The following is a 24,700-nucleotide window of genomic DNA, read 5'->3' as shown; positions in this document are numbered from 1 at the left end:
ATAAATCTATCGATATTTGATTATTGTTATCGTGAAAATGCGGAAAATTTCAGTATTATGTGACTATTTGTATACGGTCACACTGACTTTCTTGCCGCTCCACTGTTGGGAAAGCAAAGCGGGAAGTTCAAACAGTTAGGCACATCGTCGTGGCCTGAGCGCGTGGTGTGTATTTTTTTCGGTTGTATTGTACTTTGTGTAGAATCGCTGTGCGAGGCGCAATGCGAGAAGCGTGCATTTAACATGTGTAAATTGTTGCTAATCGAGCTATAAACAAAAAAGGTAATACATCTCTCAAGAGATGTTATTTTGCTGCAGCAGGAATGTGTCTGATCGAGTGTGTGTGTGCCTGTGTGTGTGCGCAGAACATGAAAAAAAGAGAAAGATAATGTAGAACGAGTAGTACACCTTAGGCGAGCAGTGGCGCAGCCACAGCCGCACTTTCAAGCCGTAGTTGAAAAAGTGGAAAAGTGAGAGAGAGGGTGTGCATGTGTGTTACAGTGTGTGTTTCTGTTTGTGTGTGTGTGTGTGTGAAATGCCGGCAGAACCGGTTCAGCAAGTGACCAAAGCAAAAACCTCAGCTCTTGGGACCGTTCCTACTCCCGCTCACGCTCCCGCTCCCTCTCCTGCTCGTGGCTCGCCACCTCCTCCTCACCAGGTACTTCGTTTTCACGTCGACCTGTTCATGATCACTGGAATCTGTCACATTCGACTGGAAATGTACGAGCACTTTCCAATATTTGCAGATACCCCTGCCGCTGACACTCTGACCCCGGCAAAGGTGTAAAGATCAATGGGAAAGCTGACTACTGAGGATCAGCTGGTAAGGTCCGAAAATTAAGTGCAATGCTTAGTTTTTTCTTTCACCAGAGGTGACAAAATACATAGTTCAAGCTCCTTCAGACATATCTTAATGGTTTTAATGCTGCATCCTCCATACTTCCGTTTCTACTCTTTCTCTCTCTCTCCTTCTCTTTCTCCTGCTTTTGGCATGGTATGTACCGTTGTTCGTGGGCATGTGCAAGTGGGCCGGCCCCACTGTTGTTTTTTTGGCTGGCAGCGCTGCCTGCTCTAAACCCTTTTGCATTTGCGCATTGTAATTCTCACGCACGGGAAGGGACCCCCGACCGCCCGACTCCCCTTTTACCGCTATCCGTTCGCCCGCATCCACGGTTGTCTTTTGTTCGCTACGCATTTTTGTTACTGCTTTTTGCATTGTTTCCAAGCTTAGCAACAACAAATACATATGCCATTTATGAGTATTCGCCTTGGAAATACCTCCTAAGCAGATGCCATTAAATACACTCAGATCTCAAGGAGATATTATTTTAATCATTTTTTATGGATAAGAAAACAATTCCTAAATAGTTTCCATACTTCTTTTCGATTTCACAGAGCTCAGACAGTGCTCTCTGGTAAAACCAAGTGACCCTTCCTCAACGAGTACAGGGTATAAAAAAAACACTCGAAAAGCTAACCTTAACCGCGCCTTTTTCCGTTAAACGTTTTACGGCTTTAACTTTCCGCTCGACTGCTTTTGGATGACGGAGTATGAGTGGGAAAACATTTTGTCTTCTGCCTGCGGGAGTTTTGGAAGAACAACAAACTCCGCCTCATGTTCCCAGCTCAAACATTTTCTTTTATGTTTGATGGAGTGTTTGCGTGCCCGAATCGTCGGAGTTGCATAAGAGACGTTTACATACTTTCCTTGGATTACAGTTTCGCAAGTTTGCAATTTGCACTTTGTTAACGTTTAAGTGACTTCTACTAGCGGACAAATTGTTGTTGATAGATTTATTGTTCAACAAACAACAAAAACATCACCAAGCAAATGAGCTGATTGTGCAATCCCCGTTTCTCTGGTGTTCTCGGAAAGGTGGCGGGAGAGGAGGGAGGGCCAAGACAAGGTTATCATTTTTTTGCCCACAAAAACTACAATCTATTCGTTTCTCATACCCTGTAGCCGAAGGGGTATGTGGAATGGAAACATTACTTAATGGAATGGAAAAAATCCTTTTCTAGCAGGGGTATCCCCCCAGCCATCCCCATGGGAAGTAAATGATCCCACCTCATATATAACCTTCGTATAGGATACCCCCCAAGTCGGTCAAATGTATACTCGGCTGTCCCGAAATCAACACATCTGATAATACCACTGCAGCCCCGTGCTGTCAGTCGCCGACAGCGATGTCGTTTGGCGTGCCATTAACTCAAATTAAATGTCAATAGCACCTCCCAACAAGCGACAAGAACAAACGGGCTGGGGCTGGGCGCAGAGAGGGGGCGAGAGGGCGGCAAACAAATGAAATTTAAAGCTACAAGCTCCCCGAGAGAGGGGCGGGATGGGGACTAGCACTAGCCGCCTCTCATTGGCAGGTGCTCGCGCGAATCGGTTGTCAAAATGTGTAAGCCCGGTAACACTCAATTACCAACGGAAGGGGACTATCAATTTGATGGCTCTCTAATACGTCTATTTGCTGTTTGCTCGCCCCCTCGCTCACCCCCGACAACCAGCCGAGTATTTTTTTTGTGGTATGGCTAATAGTTGTTTAATGCCTGTCAAAATATGGTCAGCATATTTATTACCACTATTTCTATACCTTGGTGCGGTGCTCTTATCTGCTGAGATTTATGTGTATGGCAGTGGATGATGATTTATGTGCGGTGGGGCCTCTTGTTCAAATATGGTAAGTGGCAGCCCGAAGCCCGAAGCCCGAAGAAAGGTGCGGTGCGGTATCCGGGGGTTCCTTGGAAGTCGTCTGAATATGGTCGGAGAAAGAAAGACCGCTTTGAGAGTGCCCGTGTGGGTGGTGAAACGGTGAAAGAGTATAATGAACACACCTCTGCTGGGAATGAATAATGTTTCGATTTGAAAGAGTAAGGGCTAGAGGGATTGAATAAACTAATCTCCCCCGCTCAATCATTTCACATTGAAAGTAGTTTTCTCTGCCCAAAAGAGATCTCAGATCTACCTTAAGCAATAAACCGCTGTACCAACTGTGGCTAAGACTCTTAAGAGATTCCTTTACATTGTAACCCCTCCTCCCTAGAGCAAAACTTGTATGAAACTGCGTCTCAACGGGGAATGGAAATGGGAATGGGAATTGCGCTTCGCACAACTCAGAACAGCGTGGACAAGAGCCCAACAATCCACCCCAACTAAATGACGCAGCAGCAGCCACATCTTTTGCAAGTGCCACAGATACATGCCACATCGCCATCCAGCTACCCATCCACCCACCCATCCATCCATCCATCCCTCCACTGTCTCTCGCGATGAGAGGAGGAATCATGCCAAATAAGCGGAAAATCGGGGAAAAATCTGGAATCAAAGCAATTGAAACTTGATAAGGAAGGCTGAAATGGAGCCACCACTTGCCTCTATTCTTCTTCCACATTGTGCTGCAAGTGCAGCTTACACAGACTTGGATCGGGTGTCCCCATTTTGGGGAAACTGCCGCCGCGGCATTAATCTACTTTGAACTGCTCAAAGTCGACCCATTTAATTGGGCAAAAAAGAGTACAAAATATAAAAATTAAACTTTGCGCAAAAAATATATTCCACTAACAGTGGAAGGAAAAACCGATTTTGTAATGCGGAAATCATGGATAGGGTAGATTGTTGAATGGAAAGAAAGGTCTTCCCGAAACCTGAAACCTACGAGCAGTATTAAATGCATGCCAAGTGGTAATGTGAATGGTACTTCAATTGATTCTACTAGTGCTATATTGTATTTCAATCTGTAAAGTTAGAGGACTGGGGGCCAACGAAAATTACCCAAATGGCAAGAAAAGAAATTTTATAAATTCTGCATATTTCACAATGAAATCTCAACAAACATAGAGATGTTGGGGAATGTGTTAGCTAAAAGGATAAATCAGAAAGTTCCATTTCATAGAAAGTACTGGTTGCACAAGTGGATTTAGGGATACTGTGGTATCATTTGTGAATACAAATATTTACACTTTCTTAGGGTTTCTTTTTCCTTGAGAGTATTTGTATTTGTATACCAAAGGACCGTAGAGCTACAGGATAGCTGGCAGCCATAAGATCTAAAAGTAGCAATACCTACTATAAGGTTTTGGGTGTACGAGTATGTGATGCAGCCGAGTGTGCCATCATCCTCCATTATCATCAGTTTATCTTTATGTGAGTCTTCTGATGATCTTATCACTTAATACGGTTCCACTGGAAAGAACACACGCTTTCATCATTACTCAACTTTCGGTGGATAGATAGGCCATTCCCATTCCCATTTCACTGGATGTGGGGACATCCGAGAGATAGCCTTAAGTAAGCCACTTGAAATATATCTTCAATTTGTTTGTATGCGTAAGGTTTTCTTTAATTAAATCAAGCTAAATATTACATAAAAATTGATTTATGCTGGCCATGAAATATTGTTCGAAAACCCGAAAGTTATCTCATGTACAGAGAGGGTAGACTCTTTATGGGCCTTAGTGGCAGTGCCTAAAAATGAGCAATGTATTAGGCAATAATCTCAAAGCGATAAGATAAAAAAAAACAAATGCCAGTTTCCATTGCCTTTTCCAGTATGTGTGTGTGCTGGGTTCTGGTTTAAGTCCCCCAGCACGCCAGACGATCTGACCCGACCGACTGACCAGAACTTATCGTCTGCTGAGGGGCTCTAAAGGAGATTTGCCATGGCTTCAAAATGGTGGGAGAATCTTGATTAAAGTGTACAAAAATTAGGAAATACCAGAGCGTTGAAGGTGCAGTTCTTATAAATGTAATTATGATTCACGTACGAGTCAGCGACCAAGTGGTAGTACCGATAAGACACTCAGTTGGCTGATGATGATGCTCTCACTCACTCTCTCTCTCTCGTAGTCGCGTGCATTCCAGTTTTCTATTGTAATTAACCTGGCCTTGCCGATCCGATCCGATGGGCGGCTGTGTGGGTGCTGCTCTTCTCACAGATTGAATGACAAACATGCTATAAAATTTCACAAACGAGTACTCGTACCCGTCCGAGAGTTGATGTTGAAAGCAGAAATAGGGGAAAAAAACTATAACTATTTTAAACCGAACATAACCACAGACACAACAAAGACTAGTGACGCCTCCGCTGGGTGTTCAGCGAGGCGAGGCAGAACAGATCTGTATTTAACTGGAATATCGTATGTACATATGTATATGTTGTATTAATTTTGGAAAATGACCTGTACAAATGTCCCATATTCCGTATTTTGATTGTAATTATCAATTAGCCTGGTTTAATTCGCTGGACTTTCTGTTGCATTTTTAATTATTGTACTTGCACGGATCTCAATTAAAATTTATGCATGAATCGAGAGACCGAGACCAAGACCAAAACCGAGAGACCAGAGCCAGGCATTCGAAGACATTTTTCGCAGTGCAAATTGCCGGCAATTGTTGTCAATTTAAAATTGAAAAGAAGTCAAATGTTGGGCACAAGAATGCATGCAATATCCATCCACATGCGAGTATAGCCGCTGATCTGTTCCACATATAGCATTCATACTTACATATGTGTTCATATATGCTCTTATACATATATGTACAGAGTACAGAAAGTATACTTATATCAGAGGCTATCAAGTGGCTGCTATCTCCCTCTTCGGGCAATTTTCACTTATCGCTGATGCTCTACATAACGTCAAAAAGGTCTCTGTCTTTATGGCTGCTCTACTTGGCTCTACTTGGTGGATAGCTAGAGGTGTACACCTGACTATCAGGACAGGGCGGGGGCGGTACAGGGGCATCGTATATCATGTCTCAAGGTTATCTTTTGATTATCAGGTCTGTTAAGCCTGATCAAAGGCAATGGACGAGAGCTTTTGTGAATAAATTCTTCTACTTATCTTCAACAGATCTGAAAATGCCTGGATATTTGCATTGAGGAAGCGGAACAGAAACCCAGAAAGAGAAAGCGATTCACAGCCAGAGCCAGAGCCAGTGCAAAGATTCGGTGTAATGGCCATCAATCAGGGCAAGTATAAGCCCACAATCTGTCCCATCGACGAGGTGGACGATCGCAGCTATAAGCTGCACAACAGCCAGGACGAGATCCGTGGCAAGAAGCAGCAGCAGCTGCAGCAGATCGAGGGCAGCGAAACGGCCCCGCTGACGACGAATCAACAGAAGCTGCACATGGATGAGGCAGGACTGACGCCCAAGGACTTGGAGGCGGCACGACAAGAGGCGCTCAACGAGGTCAGCGGGGGAGTGGGAGGCGGTAGCGGCGGCGGCGGCAGGACACCCACAGCGAATACACCCAACTCGACGCATCCTTCGGCGAATGGCCTGAGAGGTGAGTGGCCAATCATCTCATATCATTGAATCACTCATTTCATCCCACATTTCTGTCCATCTCCCATCTCTTTCGTGTGCTATAAAGCCTTGCTGCTTCCAGGACGCCGCTCCTTTGATGCACTGATGAGCTTGTCGAGGAAACGAAGGATCCTGTATGTGACCACCGCCTGCCTGTGCGCCCTGCTGCTGATCATCATCATCATGCTGCTGGCCTTCTGGCCGGACGTGCCCTTCTATCTGCGTGCCCCGCTCTGCCTGGAGCGGGAGTGCGTGGAGAGCAGCCGGCAGCTGCTCCTGTGGGCCAACACCTCGAAGAGTCCGTGCCACCAGACGTACGAGTGGGCGTGCGGCAACTTTGCCAGCGACTATGCCGACAACGATTACTTTGTGATCAAGCGTGGCGAGTGGAACTACAAGACTTACAATGAGTATCAGGGTGAGGCTTTAGATTCTCCAACCCCCCTTCAATCATTCATTCTGATTTTATATTCTGTTCTCTCCTCCCCCCCGCAGAACTCAATGAACTGAATCGCTTCATTTCGATGCTGCCCAACTCTGCCGAAGGCTCCTACTCCGTGGAGTCCACCATCAGCAGTCTGTACCGCAGTTGCCGGGAGATCGATTCGCTCGACAAGAGCCAGTCGGATCTACTGCTGAAGCGAGCCATTAAATCCGTGGGTGAGTCCCCAGTGCCGGATACATCCCTGCATTTAGTACAGCTATGGGTTGGATTCTTCTGTGTGTTTACGTTTATTTTGGGGACTTTGTGTACAAAAAAAAAGGGAGTTTATCATTCTATTGGTTCGATTTGGCTTCCTATTTGCCACTGGGCGGCAGATAGGTGGCACTCTGGGCATTATTGTGGCCGCCAGAGCTGCCACCCGACACAGTGGTGGTGTAGCCACCAATAGAGCCGACAGCCGAGCCGCCAGTGGAGGAGGTGTAGCCACCAGCAGAGCCGCCGGAGGAAGAGCCGCCACCAGCAGCATACTGGGAGCTGCCACTGCTGGCAGAGCCAAGGGCACCGCCATCCAGGATGCCGACCACAGACTGGGCAGGAGCCACGCCGCCATCGGAATGCTCCGAAGTGCCCTCGATCCTGTCGTATTCGGCTAAATAGAAGAAAGGAAACGTTAGAAGACGTTAAAGTAGAGATCCATTGAGGAAGAAAGAGCCATCTATCTGGCTGTGTGTCATACCCTGAATCTGCTGCTGGGCATGAGAGGCCTCCGCCTCCGTCTTGTACTTGATGAAGAAGACCTCCGGCTTGCTGGGCACTGTGGGTGCAGGTGTGGCAATGTCGTTGACCTCCAGCTGGTTATCCTTCTTGGACAGCACGTAGATGACCGTCTTCTCCTCCTTGGGCGCGTACTCGGCCGAGAGCTTCACATTGGCATTGCTCGAAGATGGGGCCTTGATGAACACCACGCGGTAGTTCTTCTGCGGGCGACCGATCACCAGATGCTTGGCCCGCTCCAGGTTCTCGTGCTCCTCGGGTGCGGCGACGGTGAAGAACTGCTTGTGGATGATGGGCTCCTGGAAGCCACGCTGCACCTCCTGCTCCTGCTGCTGCTGGTAGGATGGGGCCTGGTAGCCCGAGAGAGCGCCAAAGCCGATGTTCGGGGTGGGGCCAAAGCCGGTGAAGCCGCCCGAGGAGCCGCCATAGTTGGAGGAGGCTGTTCGGCCGCCGCCAAAGTTCGAAGAAGAGGAGCCACTGACGTAGTTGCTACCGCCGCTGCTGTAGCCGCCGCCGCCGCCGCCGCCGGAGCTGCCGACAAGAGAGCCAACGCTGGCGCTCTGGAAGGCGCCCAGGGGTCCATAGGCCACAGAGCTCTGGGTGTTGCTGGGGGCACTCAGGAAGCCGCCTCCCTGGGAGCTCTGAGTATGGGTCAGAGTGCCAGAGAGTCCGGTGCCATAGTTGTAGCCCTGCTGGGGCTTGGCCTGGCCGAGGGCCATCAGAGTGCAAAGGGTCTGAAAGGGTGCAAGCAGAGACGATCGATCGATCCTGTGGGTAATCCTTTGGGTAATCCGTTAGAGGCTCTTACCACAAATATACGCATCTTGAGTGCTTTTCAGTTGTCGGGCTAATGATGCTGCCCGTCAATGATTTGTGGCCTTTTATACTCCGAAACCCCGAAACACCGAAACCCCGAGACGTTCGAGTAACCAACCGCTTAACCCCTAGCATGCGAGTAATACCTCTGTTTTCCTCCTCTTCCTCCACTGCTTCTATAATTTTTTTTTCTATTTCTTTCTTCTCCTCGCTGGCTGTTTAATTAATTGCTCAATTATTTGACTATGTCTCGAATCGAACCTCTGACATTTGACTTGTTTGTTTGCCTCTCGTTTTCGCCACCCCTCTGGTTCGACCGTCTCTTTCACGCCTCCTTTAATGTGACCTGTTGTCTGTCGATCTTGGCTTTGACTCTGGTTTTCCGTGGGTTTCTTCTGGCCATAAATCATATCGGCTCCGATAGCGAATATTCCGACATTCCGTCAATGGATCAGTTTCCAGACGGACACGAAATTCGGCTGCATTTTTTGTGCCGTCATTGGCATGCAAATTTTTGCATAGAAATGTCATCGGATTGATTGATATCTATTGTATAATACCTATACTATGTGTACAGTATATATTGTTATATGCAGAAGCATACTCATAACTTAATTTAGTCAGCACTGAAGAACAAACAAGTTCGGTGCTGAAGGTTTTTAAAATAGCATTCAATTCTAACAATATCCAAGTCGGAACTTGGAACTGCATATCTATGTATATCCTGAAATATCCACACTACGATATATTCGATTACTGGTATATATCAAATCTTTCTTTATCTAAAACTGAAATGCGTAGCTTTGTAAGCATATTCAATCGCCATGTGTCCGTTTGCTTATGGGCTCTTTGAGCCCGAATGTGCACTAGTGGAACAGGGATGGAAATACGGATATCAGGGGCATTCATTTTTACCATTTGATCATACTCAAACAGCACTTTCCCTGCCAATACTTTCCTCTTCCATTGTAATGGATTCTCTTCCTTAAATATATCATCCATCATTGCTCAGGCTAGGGTTAAGAAACATATGTACCTATAGACATTCCTACTTTTCCATAATCAGTATTTCTCAAGTGATTATTTCACACACACATCTTGATTGATGAACTCCCAATATATTTGCTGTCTGCGTTGCCCACAAAGAAACACTCGAACAATATTTGTAGCTATTTTCTTCGGTGATTTTTTTTCGGGGGTTTTGTTTTAAGAACATTTTAAGAACAGAACCTGCTTCCGCCAGGAGGAGGGAACCTTGCCGGGTTTGACGTACTAAGCTGCCATTGTTAGCCAGAATTTAATTATGTTTTGGACGGCATTAGGCGGAATCACTAAGAAAGAGAAGAGCATTGGGGTTATTATAGTGTTATTTGTGAGCTTGCCGAAGGCGCAGCGATCTATTGGCATTGGTTTCGCTTTTATAAATCGAGATTCATCGAATATGATTTGAGGTATGAATTTTGTATGCTCTTTGGTTAATTCTGTTAATTGCCCAGTCCCCATTATATATTTAATGGGATTAATGCTGTTTTCAATAGCTCCAATCTCTTCCCCGCTCTCGATCGAACTTCAATTTTCTTGGGCTTTGGCTTCCGCTTCGAACAGTTTTGAGTTTTTGTTTTTGTGTGTGACAAATCTTTTGAGGATCCCAACAATTCAGGCGATTCCATATATGGGAATTGGGAATAAGTGAGCAAAGGGATGAGGAGCACTTGCATAGGTTTCTTTGGGTCTGTCATAAGAATCTCTAGATCGCTGGAGCTCCCTACAGGATGGCTTGCAGAGGAACAAAGACAGAAGGATGGAAGAAGGATGCGTCAGAATGGGCCAAAGAGCAAAGTCACGTCGATCCGATCAGTGCCCTACTATGTCAATAGTAGTAATGCTATGTACTATATACCATTTTCGGGGCTTCGGGGCAACTGTTCCGCTGAAATCTTGATACCCCCTTCCCAAAGGGTAGCCCAAAAAGATGCGTGCCTCTTTGGTTATCTTGCGTCATGGTCTATTTTTAGTTGGGCGGGCTAAAAGCAGAAATTCCAAAACAAATCCAACGAAAAAACAACCAAAAAATCGACGGTCGAGCGGAGCTCTCTGTGGATGTATCAATATAATTGCCATAATTTGAATGCGTTTTGGGTTGGGCATCGGCCGTTTTGACGGCCTTTGTGTTTGCGATATGTTTTATGCACGCTTTTTGGCCACCTCAAGCGATGGATAGGCACTTCCCCACCAGGCGGGAACAGGCGGGCGGCCTAGAACCCGCACGACCCCACGTTCGCAGGTGCGACCTTGGGGATGGACAGTGTTTGCATAAAATTTCTTCTTAATTCGCGGGGATTGGCTTTGTTTGGCTTTGGCCGTCTGCAAAGATTAATTGCTGCCAAATTGTTGCTGATGCCAATCAAAAGAAAGGTCGTCCAGTTGATGCCCAAACATGGCCCGGTCTCTGGTCTCCGTCTCGGGTCTGGCTCTTGGCTCTAAAAAATCCTATTAATTAAATGCAAATGCAAATAAATCCAAAGAGCTGATAAACTGGCTTCGCGAAAAATCAGACAAATCATATAAAAAATGCATTGCCGTTTCTGTTTCGGTTGCGAATTGCAAATATTTATGCAAATTTCTGCTTTTTAGTTTCTGCTCTCAAATCCAATTTAGACGATACTTGGAAGCCCCTGAAAAAAGAGCCAAAAACGTTTTAAAAATAATTGCAGTAGTAAAAAATAAAATGCTCTTGGAAGGCATAAAAATCAATTCAAAAATATTCCACATAAAATATATAAATGAATCAATTTTTGTTCCACTTTTTCATTGAAAAATTTGTATTATCTCTCGAAAAAATGTCAATTTATTAATAATCTCTAAGATGTGGAAATGTAAAAATTCTTTCAAAAGATTTGAAAAAAGTGTCTCCCCTAATTCTTGTTGGTTTTTGGTTTTTTTTCTCCCAAATGCTCACTGAATGCCAACTCTCAGTTCTGTTTATTTGGCAGATATTTTTGGTCACGTGATACCTTGCAAAGTAATCTTTCAAAGAACTTTTATTGGAGCTTTTCCATTCATTTTTATGCACTTTCACTCACATTTCACTTCATTTTACTGATTTGTAACCAAAGACCAATAAGCCCGATCGAAGGCATCTCCTTTGGCACAGGGTCAAAGCACTTTTGCAGATACACACATACAAGCATACACACATATTTGGGTATATGAAATCAAAACAAAACAAAAAAAGAATTCGCAAATCAGATATCACGAAGCAAAAAAAAACCACAAACTGTGCAAAAATTATACAACAAAAAATAATTAAGAGAGCTTTTTTTATTTACGCGTTCGCCAAGAGTTTTATGATAAATTTGTGGGTTTGCTGCGGATTTGTGGAAATGGCTTATCGACTATATGCAAATTGCGCGGAATATTCAACGACTTGGACTCAGTAGAGACGATTCACTGGCGCCACGAGCCCAGGGGCATGGACAGGGGCATGGGCAGGGGCATGGGCAGGGGCCTCTGATAGTGATAGCCCCCGTCGCCATCAGGTCCCGGTGGAGTCTGCTGGGTGGCGGGGCTCAGGGCTCCGATCACGGACTGGACGGGGGCCACATAGGGGGCCGCTATCTCGGTGTTGCCGCCCAGCTGGTCGTACTGCGTCTGAATCTCGTGCTGGGCGGCGGCAGCCTCCTCGTTCGTCTTGTACTTGATGAAGAAGATGTCGGGCTTCTGCTCCGCCGCCTGCTGCTGGGGCGCCACAATGTCCTGGGCCCGCAGCTCCTGCTGCTTCCTGGCGAGCACATAGATCACAGTGCGCTCCTCCTGGGGCGCCAGCTCGGCCGTGTACTTCACCTGGTCGCTGCTGGGAGTGGGGGCGCGTATGAAGATGACGCGATAGTTCCGCCGTGGCTGGCCTATCACCAGGTGCTTGGTGCGGGGCTGCAGCTCCTCGGGATCCTCGGCCGGGGATATGCTGTAGAACTGCTTGGTTATGATGGGCTCCACGGCGGTGGCTGGTGGCGGAAGATAGGAGCGCGATCCCTGGGCCGCGTTCAGACCAAGACCCGAGACTAAAAGCAGACACCACAGGTTGAGCATTTCGCGGCTTCGAAAGTGAAACTGTTCCACCCACTGCCAAAGCGGTTGACTTTTAAGAGAAATTTTCCAAGATCTAAACGCGAGATTTGCCAAAAAACGAATCTGTGAAAATCTCAGTCCAATTAGGAAATGGGCAAAAACAAAAGACTTGGGCAACAAACTCGAGTCTGAGTCCCAAAATTAATTGTGCGTGAAAAAGCTTGGAGTACCAGGAGCCGAATACATAGAGTATACATTTTATATGGGAGCTGTCCAGCGTGTTGTAAGATCTGATCCAGGGTCATTATGTGTCGAAATTTACACGATTTCTAGATTAATAGATGATTAATTCGTTAAGAGTTGGTGCAACTTTCTGAGTACTCTTGAATCTTCTTTAAGGGCATCTTTTATTTCACTTATTTTTATCGAATTAATTGACTTGAATGCTCGCACCAGTTACCTTGACTAATCATTGGAAAACTTTATTAAATAGAAGAAATAATTAATTACAATCTAATCTAGAAAATAGTGTGTATAGCAAATGGGATGCAGATAATTTTGATATAGCATTTCGTTTCGCTGCTAATTTGCAGATCATTTATCATCTGATCGATGGAGAGCATTGCCTACCCACAGGGGCAGCACTCAACGCCCGCGCTTTTGACTAATGATCTAATGATCTCTCGGCCAAGTCTGTCCCCCTCTCGGTTACCTCTGTTACCATATGCATGTTGGCTCATTTCGATGTCAGTTATTTGGCTCGCTCGATGGCTGGCTGGCTGGCAGCCTCGATGCAGATTAGTAGATTAATCTCAGTATTTCTTGGGTTTCTTTTTGTGAGCTTTATTTGTGTTTTTTGCCTCGGTGTTGTCAACAGCTCGAGACAATTAAAATATCAACAATGGATCGAAAGAGTGGTAGGCCATGCCTTCCTCAGACTCCGACTTGGACTGTGCTCTGTCTTTGGAACTGGTTCGATTTGGTTCGCTTGTGTCTGCATCCGATTTGCATAAATTGACGCGTAATTCCCACACTTTCATGTCGCATTTAAGCAAAATGGTACAGCTAATTTGATTTATGTCCCGTTTTATTAAGAAAAATTGTGGCCATACCGAGAGATATGCCCATATACGAGCCAAGAGCGGCTCCTCTACAATCTCCAATATGAAGATGTTGCCAGCAGCCTCTCCACTTCGTCTGGTTGTGCCTGCGAAGGTTGTCTTGGAAAAAAGTTGCTCTTGTTTAAAAAATACATCTGAATGTATTTCCAACCTCACCACATTTTGAAAGAATATCAAACCAAATTGATGGCGTTTATAGAAAGATGGGAACTACTGGACGATTATATGTTTTCGCAGAAATAGCCTGGTCTTCGAAAACACATTTTGACCTAGACTAGATTTGAAGTAATTTAGAAATAAAATCTTTTGGGACTGCTAGAATTCGCACTTTGCCGATTTTAATACTTTTCACTGGGCATTCCAAAAATTTGATGGATTTAAAAGGGAAATGTAGGGCCTTTCATTAGCAGCAGGGTAGGGTAGGGGTTTTTGATGATCGAGGATAGGAAATTTAGTAAGCTGACATTCAACCAAGGAATATTTTCATTTGCCCCGATCCGATCCGATCAGATCTGATGCGATGCGATAGGGGGTTCGTTCGGTCCTGCCCCATCCACGCGTTGAGTTTATTCAGCGTCAGTTTAATGGCCCAATCAAACCCACGGCAAGAAAAAAAACAGGGGTAGAAAAGAGCCCTGGCCAAATGAGATACTTATGCGAGTATAGTATATAAAATTTTACTATTTAATTAAATTTGATGGGCTTATTTTGATTTCTCACTTCATTTAAGCTAATTTCTGTTGGAAGTTTTGACAGCAGCTCTGGGGTCCGGTCATTGTCATTGTGGTTTCATCGTTGGTTTCTGTTCGATTTTGATTTTGATTTCGATTTGGATTTGGACTCGGACATGTTACGACTATGCTTGGGCTTTTGGCCTCTCTGATTTGAATATCGTGAAAAAAACAAAGCAGAAATGTTACTGTTTCTGTTTTTGTACTTTGACTTTGACTGTGAGATGGATTTCATGGAGCGGCGCTTGATTTTTTTATGAATTTTTCCAAATGGCCCAATTTCTTGGGCAACCCAGAGCTTTCTAGATATTTCTTCTTTAAATATAAACTTTATTGACAACAAAAACAAAAAATACAAAAAAAACGTTGACTTTTCTCTTAAAATTATGCAACACTGAAAAATGGGTGAGATTTGTGGGGTGGAGGCGGTGCATGGGCGGGTGTGGGTGCGGGTGACAGGTGGCTGGTCGGGTGATTGTACGATTAATGCTTGAGCAGACTGGGCAGATACTGGGCACTGGGTGACAGGCTGCTGTTGGGTCCGCTCGATGGCCGGTTGCCGATCTGGCGGTAGTTGTAGCTGCCGTCGGGATTGAGGCCATCCAGGCTGCCGATCACCGAGGTAATGGGCGCATTGTTGTCCTCCTGGTACTCGTTGGTGCCGCCCAGCTTGTCGTACTGTCCCTGGATCTCGTGCTGGGCCTGCTTCGCCTCGTCGTCGGTCTTGTACTTGATGAAGAACACCTCCGGTTTGCTGGGCTGTGTGGGCGCCGGTGTGGCAATATCGGTGGCATCCAGATCATTGTCCTTCTTGGACAGCACATAGATGACGGTCTTCTCCTCCTGCGGCGCAAACTCGGCCGAGTACTTGACATTCGCATTGTCGCCGGCCGGGGCCTTGATGAACACCACGCGATAGTTCTTCTGAGGGCGTCCCAGAACCAGGTGCTTCACCTTGCCATCGTTGCTGTGGTCCTCGGGCGCCGAAACCAGATAGAACTTCTTGTTGATGATGGGCGCCTGGGTGGTGCTGGCCGGTGGCAGGTACTTGTCGCCACCGCGATGGGGCTGGATGGCCACCAGGCCGCCGCCAATGCCGCCCCCGATGACGTGAGCGCCACCGCCGCCGCTGCCTCCAATGAAGTTGTCCGAGGGGCCGGAACCGGGCTGCTCATAGCCGTACTGGGGACGGGCCTGGGCCACAGCCAGCAGGGCCAGGCAGCTGATCAAAATTGGACGAACGGACATGACTGAGCTTCTGCTTCAGCTTCTAATGGGTAATCCTTAGTGATCCTCGGGGCGACTGAGTGACTGACTGACTGACTAGTGACCGTTGTGATCGTTGGTGCTTCGTTGACGAATTGCTTCGAGGCAATGGTTGCATTTGAGGCCGCTCCACTTGGGTTATATATGCTCCGACTGCCCTATGCTTGGGTCTTGGGGCCTGGGCTGGTGCTCTGCTCTGCCGTCGTCAACGTCAGTTTATGCAAATTTGATGGCATCTCTCAATGCTCAATGCTCCATGCCAGAGCCTATGCTCTCAGTTTCAGTTTCAGACTCGGATTTGAGCGGATTGGTCTTCAGTGTTCAGTGTTCAGTCTTTAGTGTGACCTAAAATTTATTCAAATTAGAACGATCGCTTGGTGGGTCTTGTAGCTCACAGATGCGCTTTATTCGGGGTCTGAGTCTAAGTTAGCCATGGTTTACATTCGCTGGACACCACTCCACTACCATCTCTCAACAAAAGTCTTCTTTTGGTATTTCTTTTTGCCATCTGGCTCTGGCATTGAACTTGACTTCGCGTTCGCCTTGGGAAAACTCACAATGGATTAGCAAATATCTATTTATATTTAGTATATCTTCATATTCGCATCTAAATACTTAGTTATGTATCTGTAGGCCCGTCTTTTGCCGGGAATGAATCTCATTAAACGGCACCTGAAGCGATGACGATGATGCTTCAGAGGCGGCATCAATCTTTGGGCCTAAAACAAGTTTACTGGGTTTTTTTCATCTGATTTTTTGCTGGACCATTCGCTCATCTATTAATTGGCAAATATCTATAACAGTTGGAACATGAATTCAATGAATATTGATTTCCAGAAATTATAAATGTTTTGACATTAAGAAATCATTGCGGGAAATTATGTGGATTAGTGGTGCATTTTTCATGTAGAATATCTGTGCATATTAGACTTAAAAGATAGGATAGGACATTCGAAATATCTATTACTTGCACGGCCTGGATTGGAGGGAATATATAATAATATAATAATGTTTATATTAGACATGCATTTATGGGAATACTTTTTTATATATGTATGTACCTACATATTTAATCGTTTCTCAATTAAAGAAACACGAGTGCAATATTCTGTACCTATTTATGGCAGCCTTATCTCAAAGACATTCAAGAACAGCCCCTAGATTATGCAAAGATATATGATATGATATGATATGATATGATATAGGATATAGATATAAGCCAAATCCAATTCAAATTCATATTTGGGCGAAAATCAAATGTGTGACCGGCAGATAGTTTCGGGGCTTAGACGGGTTTTCTTAATTTCTTAATAATATTGAATATACTATAAATTGTATAAAACTCATTCCATTTCTTAGCTGCCTACATAGATTCCTTTAGACATAAAATATTTGTATTTCCTTGCTAGAAATGGTGTATTCTTTTGCATCAATTGGCTTTCTATGCTTTTCGAGTTTTCGCGTGATTTCTTCAAACCTTTATTTATTTTTAAATAGTTTTTTATTAATTATATTTCTTTATTTTCCTTTGGCTTTAGCTGAAATCAAATTTGTTTGGTTTTCTTTCTAATAAGTACAGATAAATCTGCCTTCAGATTTGCTTTTTTCTGGGCCAATTTGGCTTCCTTGTTGTTCGATTGGCGGAATTTCCCAGCGAAGTTGGTCACCATAAATGGTGACCCCAAGCGAACCAATCGATGACTCAGAGTGCCCCATAGAGCCAAAGAGAAACAGACATTCACCGGCGGCTGCTTTAGAGGTCGGGTCGCCTTGGTTGGACAGACTTGGATAGACGGGCATACGAAAATCGTAAATATTGGCAAATAAACCCATAAAACATAATTCGACTGGACTGGCAAATGTAGAAGCAGGCAAGAGCTCAAGATTGTGAATTTGAATAATGCCTTTGAATGGATTTATGGGCTGGAGATTGATGACAGAACATAAACGAATAAAACTGATTGACAATTTCGGCAACAATACGGATCATCAATGATACACACTATGGCGATGAATGCTGAATGCCCCCCCAACGAGTAGAGCAGAGAGAGAGAGGAAATGGATCGTCGGATGGTGATGCATTCTGAGCTTCACTAATTTAGCTATTAGCAGATCGCATATCGCACATCGTGTATCGTATATCGTATATCGCATATGGATTATGGAAAACTGAACAAAATGATAATTATCAATTAGGCATTCCATATTTATAACTTGGCATCTCTCCCTCTGCGATCCGAATCGATCGCTTGCTGTGCTGAAAATTTATGTAACATTTTATTGATGATGACAGTAATAGAAATCGAATCGAGGGACAAATCGGTTCGCTCGAATCAGAAGATCTACCACACCGAATCAGTATCCAGTATCTGTATCTGTACCTGTACCTGTTTCAGTTTCGACTCAAAAACTTGAGTTCGCTCGGCTACCGTCCGTCGCAACGTTTTATTTAGTAGGTGTGATTATCTTTATGCTAAAGAAGAGCCGCCCCATTGATATGCAGATCTCGAGATGGCCAGCACGATACGCAACGGGCAAAAGATACGATACACACCACCAGATCCCAGATACCAGATACCAGATAGGCACATCCATCGGGCGTTGTAATTGATAATAAATTTGTTGGCGCCAGGCACTCTGTCTCCGGGGCGTGGCCACAGTCACCGCCAGCCAAAGTCCCCAAATTCATTAATATATATATACGGGTATATTTCACTAATTTTTTATTTAATACTCTGAGGTATTTTAATGCCCGCGACTTGCATTGGCATTGGCCGACCTTGGCGGGCTTGCATATCAATTCCGAGTCTGAGTTTCTTTAAGTCTAAGTCGCTAATTTATTTACCCGTGACTCCGACTCTGACTATGACTCTGACTGTGCCTGTGCCTGTCTGTGCCTGCCCATCCATCGCGTGGTTCCGTTCCGAGTGATATTGGTCTGCTGCGGTTGGTCAGTTGGATCGGGTCTCGGGTCTCTGGTCGGACTTCAACAATTATGAGCGGCTTGCCAAATAGTCGCTTGGATAGGAGGAGGCGGAGGCGGAGGAGACCACTCTTTGGGCTTTCCGATTATGCAAGTTGCAGGTGGCTTAGCGGGTCTACAATTTTGTGGATCACAAGATCTTTATACAATGTAGAGTTTTTCCTTTTGGAATCCCCTTTCCTGCCCCTTATGCCTTTAAGACTATATTGAAAATCCATTTTTTTTACATTTTTTGAATGCCTATAAGAACGCTTAGGTTTTATTAAAAAAAAAAATAATAAAATATACAAAATTATACAGAATTAATGCCGAAAGGAGAATCTAAATCGAAAATCGCAAAAGTTTCCTCAACCGAGTTCTAGACAAAATCCAAATATGGCTAGAATCCTGAGGAGTAGGTGTCCATTGAGGAGTAGGTGTCCATTGGGGGTAGGTGTCCTGGCAGTGTTTATGTGCGTGTGTGTGTGTGTGGATGGATGGAATGGTGGGGATATCTACTTGCGCACTGGCCGCGCGGGCAGATAGGTGGCCTGGGCATTGGAGCCGTTGATGGTGCTGATCACCTGACGCTGGCTGCCCTCGGCATCGAAGCCCACATTGTTGTAGTTGACATCCGCGTTGGGTACGCCGCCAGTGCCGACAATGTTGAGGCTGCCGCTGGCATCGGTGACCACGCCGGAGGCACCATTGTCGCCCAGGCTACCAATCACCGATGAGACGGGGATGATGCCCTCGTTGCTGGTCTCAGAGGCGCCACCCAAAGCATCATAGTTGGCTGTAGAGGGGAAGAGAGAGAGGGATTTCGGTTAGGGATATGATCCCTTTGGAGGCAGATGTCCGGCACACTCACCCTGAATGGTCTGCTGGGCATGGGCCGCCTCCTGGGGCGTCTTGTACTTGACAAAGAAGACCTCGGGCTTGTTGGCCACTGGACGCTGTGTGACCACCTCGGCACTGACATCCAGAGCATTCGATTTCTTGGACAGCACGTAGATGGCGGTCTTCTCCTCGACGGGTGCGACGTTGGCAATGATCTTGGCCTTGCTGGTGGTCGAAGTGGGGGCGTTGATGAACACCACACGGTAGTTCTTCTGGGGCCTGCCCACATTCACGTAGCGGACGATCTGCTGCTCGTCATGGTCCTCGGGGGCGGAGTGGATGTAGAAGTGCTTGCTGACCAGCGCAGGCTGGAAGTTGGCCAGGTGGCTGATGTACGACTCCTGCTCGTTGTAGTTGATGGTGGGGCCGGGCTGGAGACCCTGCAGTCCGATGCTGTCACCGACTGTCACCGAGGAGGACTCGGCTCCGCCGACCTGGTAGCCAATGCCGGAGGAGGAGGAGGAGGAGGGAACGAAACCAGTCGAAACACTGCCCGCATTCAGCTGGCCAATGGAGGGCGCCGAGCTGAAGTAGTTGGAGCCGGCGGCCGTCGGCTGGTAGGAGGTGCCCACAACCAGGGGGGTGCTCACCACAGAGCTGGGCAGGTTGCCGTTGTAGCCACCTGCCTGGTAGCGGTAGCCCAGATGGGACACGTCCGGACGGGGAGCGGCCAGCGAACCGCCGATAACCGCCAGGCAGGCCAAGACCTGCAATCAGGATGCCATGGGATGAGTGCTGCTGCTCCCGCTGGTTCGAGATGGTGTTGGATCCCTTTTTGGGATGCCCAAGTACTCACCACAAACTGATTCATGCTTTCGACTGGAGGATGGGAGTGAGAGATGGGAGACAACACGGACAACTGTTGCTCTGGAGCTGTTGCACTGGATTGATGCGTTCTCCGTATCAAACTGTCACCTTTTATACCAGCCGGGGGCCAACGGGGCCTTTAATTGAAGTTAATTAAAGTGGTTTGCAATAAATCGTTAAAAAACTATAACACCCAGCGATCGCCAGCAGCCAAGTCCAGCCTCAAAAATGTCCAAATCCAAGCATCCATATAATCAATATAACTACAAATCCGGCTAGCACCGCAGGCAACGCTGGCACCGCTAGCTTCTCCAGTTTTCTTGTTTTCTGGGTTTTTTTGTTCCCCCTCAGAGTCGATGGATCGATCGATCGATCGTCCCGAAGTGCTAATTGCTGATGTAAACAGACAGCAGACCAAGACACAATCAATTTCTATGTCTTTGACGGGTCTGACGGTGCTGCGATGTCATCAGCTGGATGATGAAACTTGTGAGGAAGCCAAGAAGCGAGGAATCCGGTAGCCAAAAGACAAATGATATCTACATATGATTAGGGGGTGCTCAGGGTTCTTGATGAGTGCCAAATAAATGACAGTTGGATATTTTAGAATTGAATAGAGTGTCATAATATTCAACGTTGTGTGTCTTGAATCTGGGGAATATCTTTTGCAACAGTCTGCCTTTTTATCAGTTTCGTGTTTCGCTCATGAAGAGTGTTGGCGATTCTATATATCTATCTTTAAGAATATTGTTTGTGAAGAATAAAAGCATTCCACTGGGACTTTTTCTGCTTGAACTCCTCTCAACTGCTTTCCGAAAAGATCTGTAATACATCTACTACTAGAGAGTATTTCCTAGGTAGCGTTTCACCTGGTAAATTTTACCATTTGTATTGTTTTATTATTATTTATTTTTTTAATAATTTATGACTGCAAGAGAAGACGGGACTGAGCGCCCTGAAATTTTCAAGCAGCCAAACATTTTAGCGCTTTTAATAGCCATAAACCGATACAGATATCGATTCACACATACTACATATATACTCGTATGTACGTATATATCTATGCTATAAAATATACAATATATCATACATACATAGTATATGCAACTAACTCTTTTCTATTGGTGAATTTCATGTTTGGTTGGGTTTTGGGAATTTTCGATTAGCGTAGAGCCGTGTCCCGGGTGTTTCCATCCACTCCACACATACATATAATAGTAGCAGCACCGCTACTAACTAATTGACCCGACTAACCCGAACTGGGCGCATGATACTAATTGATACTCTTCCCTCTTTCAACTCCCCGCCCCTCTACCCCTACAGATGGCTGGCAGCTATTTCGGGACTCGAATCGCTTGCAGTACTGGGAGCACAAGCGGGCCCTGGTGCATCTCCAGGCAAAGTACGGCATTTTCCCGTATTATCGCATCAGTGTGGAGAATGGCTATAGCAATCCGCATGATTATGTGATTGCGATCGACGAGGGTCAGATTGGATTGCCGGACAAGTATTTCTATGGCCCCGATGCCGATGAGGAAGTCGTCAAAGGCTACAAGCTGCTTCTCAGAGACTTTGCCATCAATATGGGTGAGATTTAGTTGGCTAAAACTTCTGTAAATCTTTGCTTAATGTTTAATGTTTCATAGGGATTGTTTCCCGCGAGGCGGATCTGTTTGCCGATGATATTTTCCACTACGAGCGCCGGATTGTCAATCATATTGAGGACGCCAAAGCTGGTGGGGATCGCCAGTTGAACAGACTTATGCGTCTGGCTGATCTGAAGACCAAGGCTCCGTCTGTAAGCTCGTCTTCCTTCGATTGATGACACTTGCTCCTTGCTAATCCGCAGGTATCCTTGTGTACCCCTTTCAGCTACCCATTTTCGAGTCGCTTCAGGCCATTTTTCCGAATACCAAAATCACCGAAGACACTGAGGTCTTGGTGCGAGATGTAGAGGTCTTGCATTCCCTCTCCGAACTGCTCTCTACCTCGGATAAAAAGTGAGTTTTTTTTGGGGGGGTGGGGGAAAGTCTTTGAGAATTGAGACGAATCTGTTTTCCGGCAGACCCATCAACAACTTTATCATTTGGTCGCTGGCCCGACAAATGCTGCCACATCTGTCCAAGGAGTATCGCACGCTGGCGGAGCACTTTGACCATGCCATCTATGGGCGGACGGCCAGCTATCCCCGGTGGCTCATCTGCAGCCGGGTGGTGCGTGACTGGTTGCCCTTTGCTGTGGAAGCACTGCAGCAGCAGCCGGCCCAGCAGCAGTTCGAAAGGACACCCACCCCACAGGCCCCAAGCCTGAACAAAACGCACGCCAACGAGGAGTACTTGCGCCTGATGTTCTACAGCCTGCGCAACCAGCTGCAGGACTCGCTGGAGCAGGCCAGCTGGCTGGAGAGCGCCGCGAGGCAGTTCCTCAAGAAGAAGCTGGACGAGATGCGGCTGCAGTTTGGTATACCCGGCGAGGTGCTGGACCAGCCCAACTACCTCAAGGACTACTACAACGACCTGATGCTGAACAACCTGTACTTTGTGGAGCATCTGGAGTCCATCTGGACGTTCCGGCGCACGCGCCTCGAGAAGAAACTGAAGCCGCTTGGCATGCTGGATGTGTATGTGTTGCCTAACTGGAGCGGAGCAGGGGCTTTCTAACTTTCTAACACTTTCTCCTCGATCTCTCTCCTCGCGCGCAGCATTGTTTCCGAGATGTACACAAGGGACAATCCGCAGGCCATTGCCTACTCGAACAAGTTGAACATGCTGCTGGTGTCGAGGGTTCTGATCAGCTCCAGCTACTACGACTATCGCTATCCAGTGTAAGTGTTCCTCCACCTCCACCTTCACATCCGCCTCTACCTCCTCCTCTATGCAGCTCGTTCTCATGGTGTCTCTCTCTCTCTCTCTGTCTCTTTCTTTTTCCTGCAGCTCTGTAAATTTTGCCCGCATCGGGACGGACATTTTGGAGGCTTTGATTGAGAACTTCTCCACATTCCTGCTGCAGTTCAATGCGCAGAGCTCGGACCTGAGCGACGCTGTGCCCGAGATCCACTACGCTCAGCCGGATGTCAATTGCCTGGCCGCCGGACAGCCGCCGCGCCTCACCCATGAGCTCAACGAGCTGTCCAGCACTGCCCTCAAGAGCTTCCATGTGACCTTGAGTGCGGCCAGGACGGCAGCGAGGGCCCTCAGCAGCTTCGTGACGGCCATCGATGCAGGCAGCGCCATCCAGGGGTCGGGCATCGATCAGGTGAACACCTACGAGGCCCTGGGGCTGACACGGCGCCTGAGAGTGCCCGGTCTGCGGTCGTTCAATGAGAACGAGCTCTTCACTCTGGCCTACATGCAGCAGCATTGCAGCACAACCATAGCAGACAAGGACTATGCCAGGATAAAGCCGCATGTGGAAAGCCAGCTGGCCGAAAGATATCTGTATGTGACGAACGCCTCCATTCTCTCCTTTCTATCTTTCCTAGTCGCTTATGAGCCGTTTGCTTTGTCTTCCAGATTCAATGCCACCTGGCAGCACATACAGTTCCTGCCGCGATCCACCAATTGCGCCGTGTCCGAGCCAAGCTGTTCGAACCTGCTCTGAAATCCATTCGATCATCCCCAGGCACCCAGCGACTGTGGATGATTTTGTACAATTCCTTAGCTCCAACAAAAAACAACTATTTATTGTACTTTTTTTTATACTCCCACACATTGCCAGAGACACACTCACAACCACACACACACACACAAACACTTACACAGAGAATCGGCTTAGATCTAGACTAGAGTGTAAGCTAACTAGTTTTAACTACGAAGGATTAGACTTAACATTGACTAGCCACTGTTGACATCACCTCCAGAGACCCCCCTCCCACATCCAAACTCACATATGTACGTATGTACACTCGTCAAGCGACCAGCCTTGAGCCCACTTACTGTACTCGTAACAACAGGAGAACGCGATGTTTTTCCCGCTCAGAGTAATTTGGATTAAGTACGAACCTATTGGATAATTTAGTCTAGGGCGTAAACTAAGCATAGTTAGTTGCTAAGCGCATTCCGCATGCACACCCCACAGCCCCCTGTATAGATTGATGAATTTAATTTGATACGTGCTTCTTGAGAACTATTAAAGCGAGAATGACTTTTCAAAGTACTTTGAATGAAAGTATTTAGAGACTTGATAAGCATACCATAAAACATGTCCTATCTATGTACCCCAACAATTGCAGATAACACTATGCAGCAGCCGAAAAACAACAAAACTCTGACTTGATACCACATTTTGTGACGGACTAGAGGGCTCCATAAATTTGTAATTAATTCTTTGTTGTATGAAGCTCTTAGGATCTCAGGACAAGTCGAGCTAAACCAGTTTAAGTTTGACAAAAATCGTTGAATACGTTTGATCCAACTTCCCAAAATCAATGCTTCCGTACTTCGGAGATCGCAAAAAAGTGTTGCCTGCTTTTAGGCTTTGCGCGAAAATGGAATC

The 24,700-nt window shown here is 46.3% G+C and overlaps 5 protein-coding genes across 6 annotated transcripts; 1 reads left to right on the top strand and 4 right to left on the bottom strand.

Moving 5' to 3' along the window:
• The first annotated feature begins 118 nt into the window (after nt 1–118).
• Nucleotides 119–24,361, top strand: goe (gone early). 2 transcript variants are annotated; one of them, XM_015185798.2, is made up of 11 exons: nt 119–282; nt 5,857–6,296; nt 6,399–6,734; nt 6,812–6,976; nt 21,530–21,793; nt 21,853–22,004; nt 22,079–22,206; nt 22,272–22,826; nt 22,908–23,030; nt 23,140–23,643; nt 23,719–24,361. In XM_015185798.2, exons 2-11 carry the CDS (start codon nt 5,960–5,962, stop codon nt 23,804–23,806), a joined length of 2,652 nt encoding a protein of 883 aa, XP_015041284.2. In that variant the 5' UTR covers nt 119–282; nt 5,857–5,959; the 3' UTR covers nt 23,807–24,361. The 2 variants fall into 2 exon arrangements, with proteins under 2 accessions (XP_015041284.2, XP_001355592.2); XM_001355556.4 differs by having other exon boundaries at nt 6,384–6,734.
• On the bottom strand, nt 7,030–8,447 carry Twdlalpha (Tweedlealpha). Its single transcript, XM_033385186.1, has 3 exons — nt 8,344–8,447; nt 7,498–8,269; nt 7,030–7,410 (listed from the first exon to the last, which is right to left on the bottom strand). The coding sequence occupies exons 1-3, from the start codon at nt 8,356–8,358 to the stop codon at nt 7,115–7,117; spliced, it is 1,083 nt and encodes a 360-aa protein (XP_033241077.1). The 5' UTR covers nt 8,359–8,447; the 3' UTR covers nt 7,030–7,114.
• TwdlZ (TweedleZ) lies at nt 11,799–12,500 on the bottom strand. Its single transcript, XM_002133687.3, has one exon. The coding sequence runs from the start codon at nt 12,438–12,440 to the stop codon at nt 11,799–11,801; it is 642 nt and encodes a 213-aa protein (XP_002133723.2). The 5' UTR covers nt 12,441–12,500.
• On the bottom strand, nt 14,642–15,731 carry TwdlY (TweedleY). Its single transcript, XM_033385187.1, has one exon. The coding sequence runs from the start codon at nt 15,517–15,519 to the stop codon at nt 14,755–14,757; it is 765 nt and encodes a 254-aa protein (XP_033241078.1). The 5' UTR covers nt 15,520–15,731; the 3' UTR covers nt 14,642–14,754.
• Nucleotides 18,980–20,328, bottom strand: TwdlX (TweedleX). Its single transcript, XM_001355559.3, has 3 exons — nt 20,196–20,328; nt 19,371–20,106; nt 18,980–19,295 (listed from the first exon to the last, which is right to left on the bottom strand). The coding sequence occupies exons 1-3, from the start codon at nt 20,208–20,210 to the stop codon at nt 19,015–19,017; spliced, it is 1,032 nt and encodes a 343-aa protein (XP_001355595.2). The 5' UTR covers nt 20,211–20,328; the 3' UTR covers nt 18,980–19,014.
• Nucleotides 24,362–24,700: the final 339 nt, after the last annotated feature.

The sequence above is a fragment of the Drosophila pseudoobscura genome, chromosome X (genome assembly GCF_009870125.1).
Source record: "Drosophila pseudoobscura strain MV-25-SWS-2005 chromosome X, UCI_Dpse_MV25, whole genome shotgun sequence".
Classification (NCBI taxonomy): Eukaryota; Metazoa; Arthropoda; class Insecta; order Diptera; family Drosophilidae; genus Drosophila; species Drosophila pseudoobscura.
Note: the sequence above shows the minus strand (reverse complement) of the source record. Positions and strands in the feature narration are given on the sequence as shown.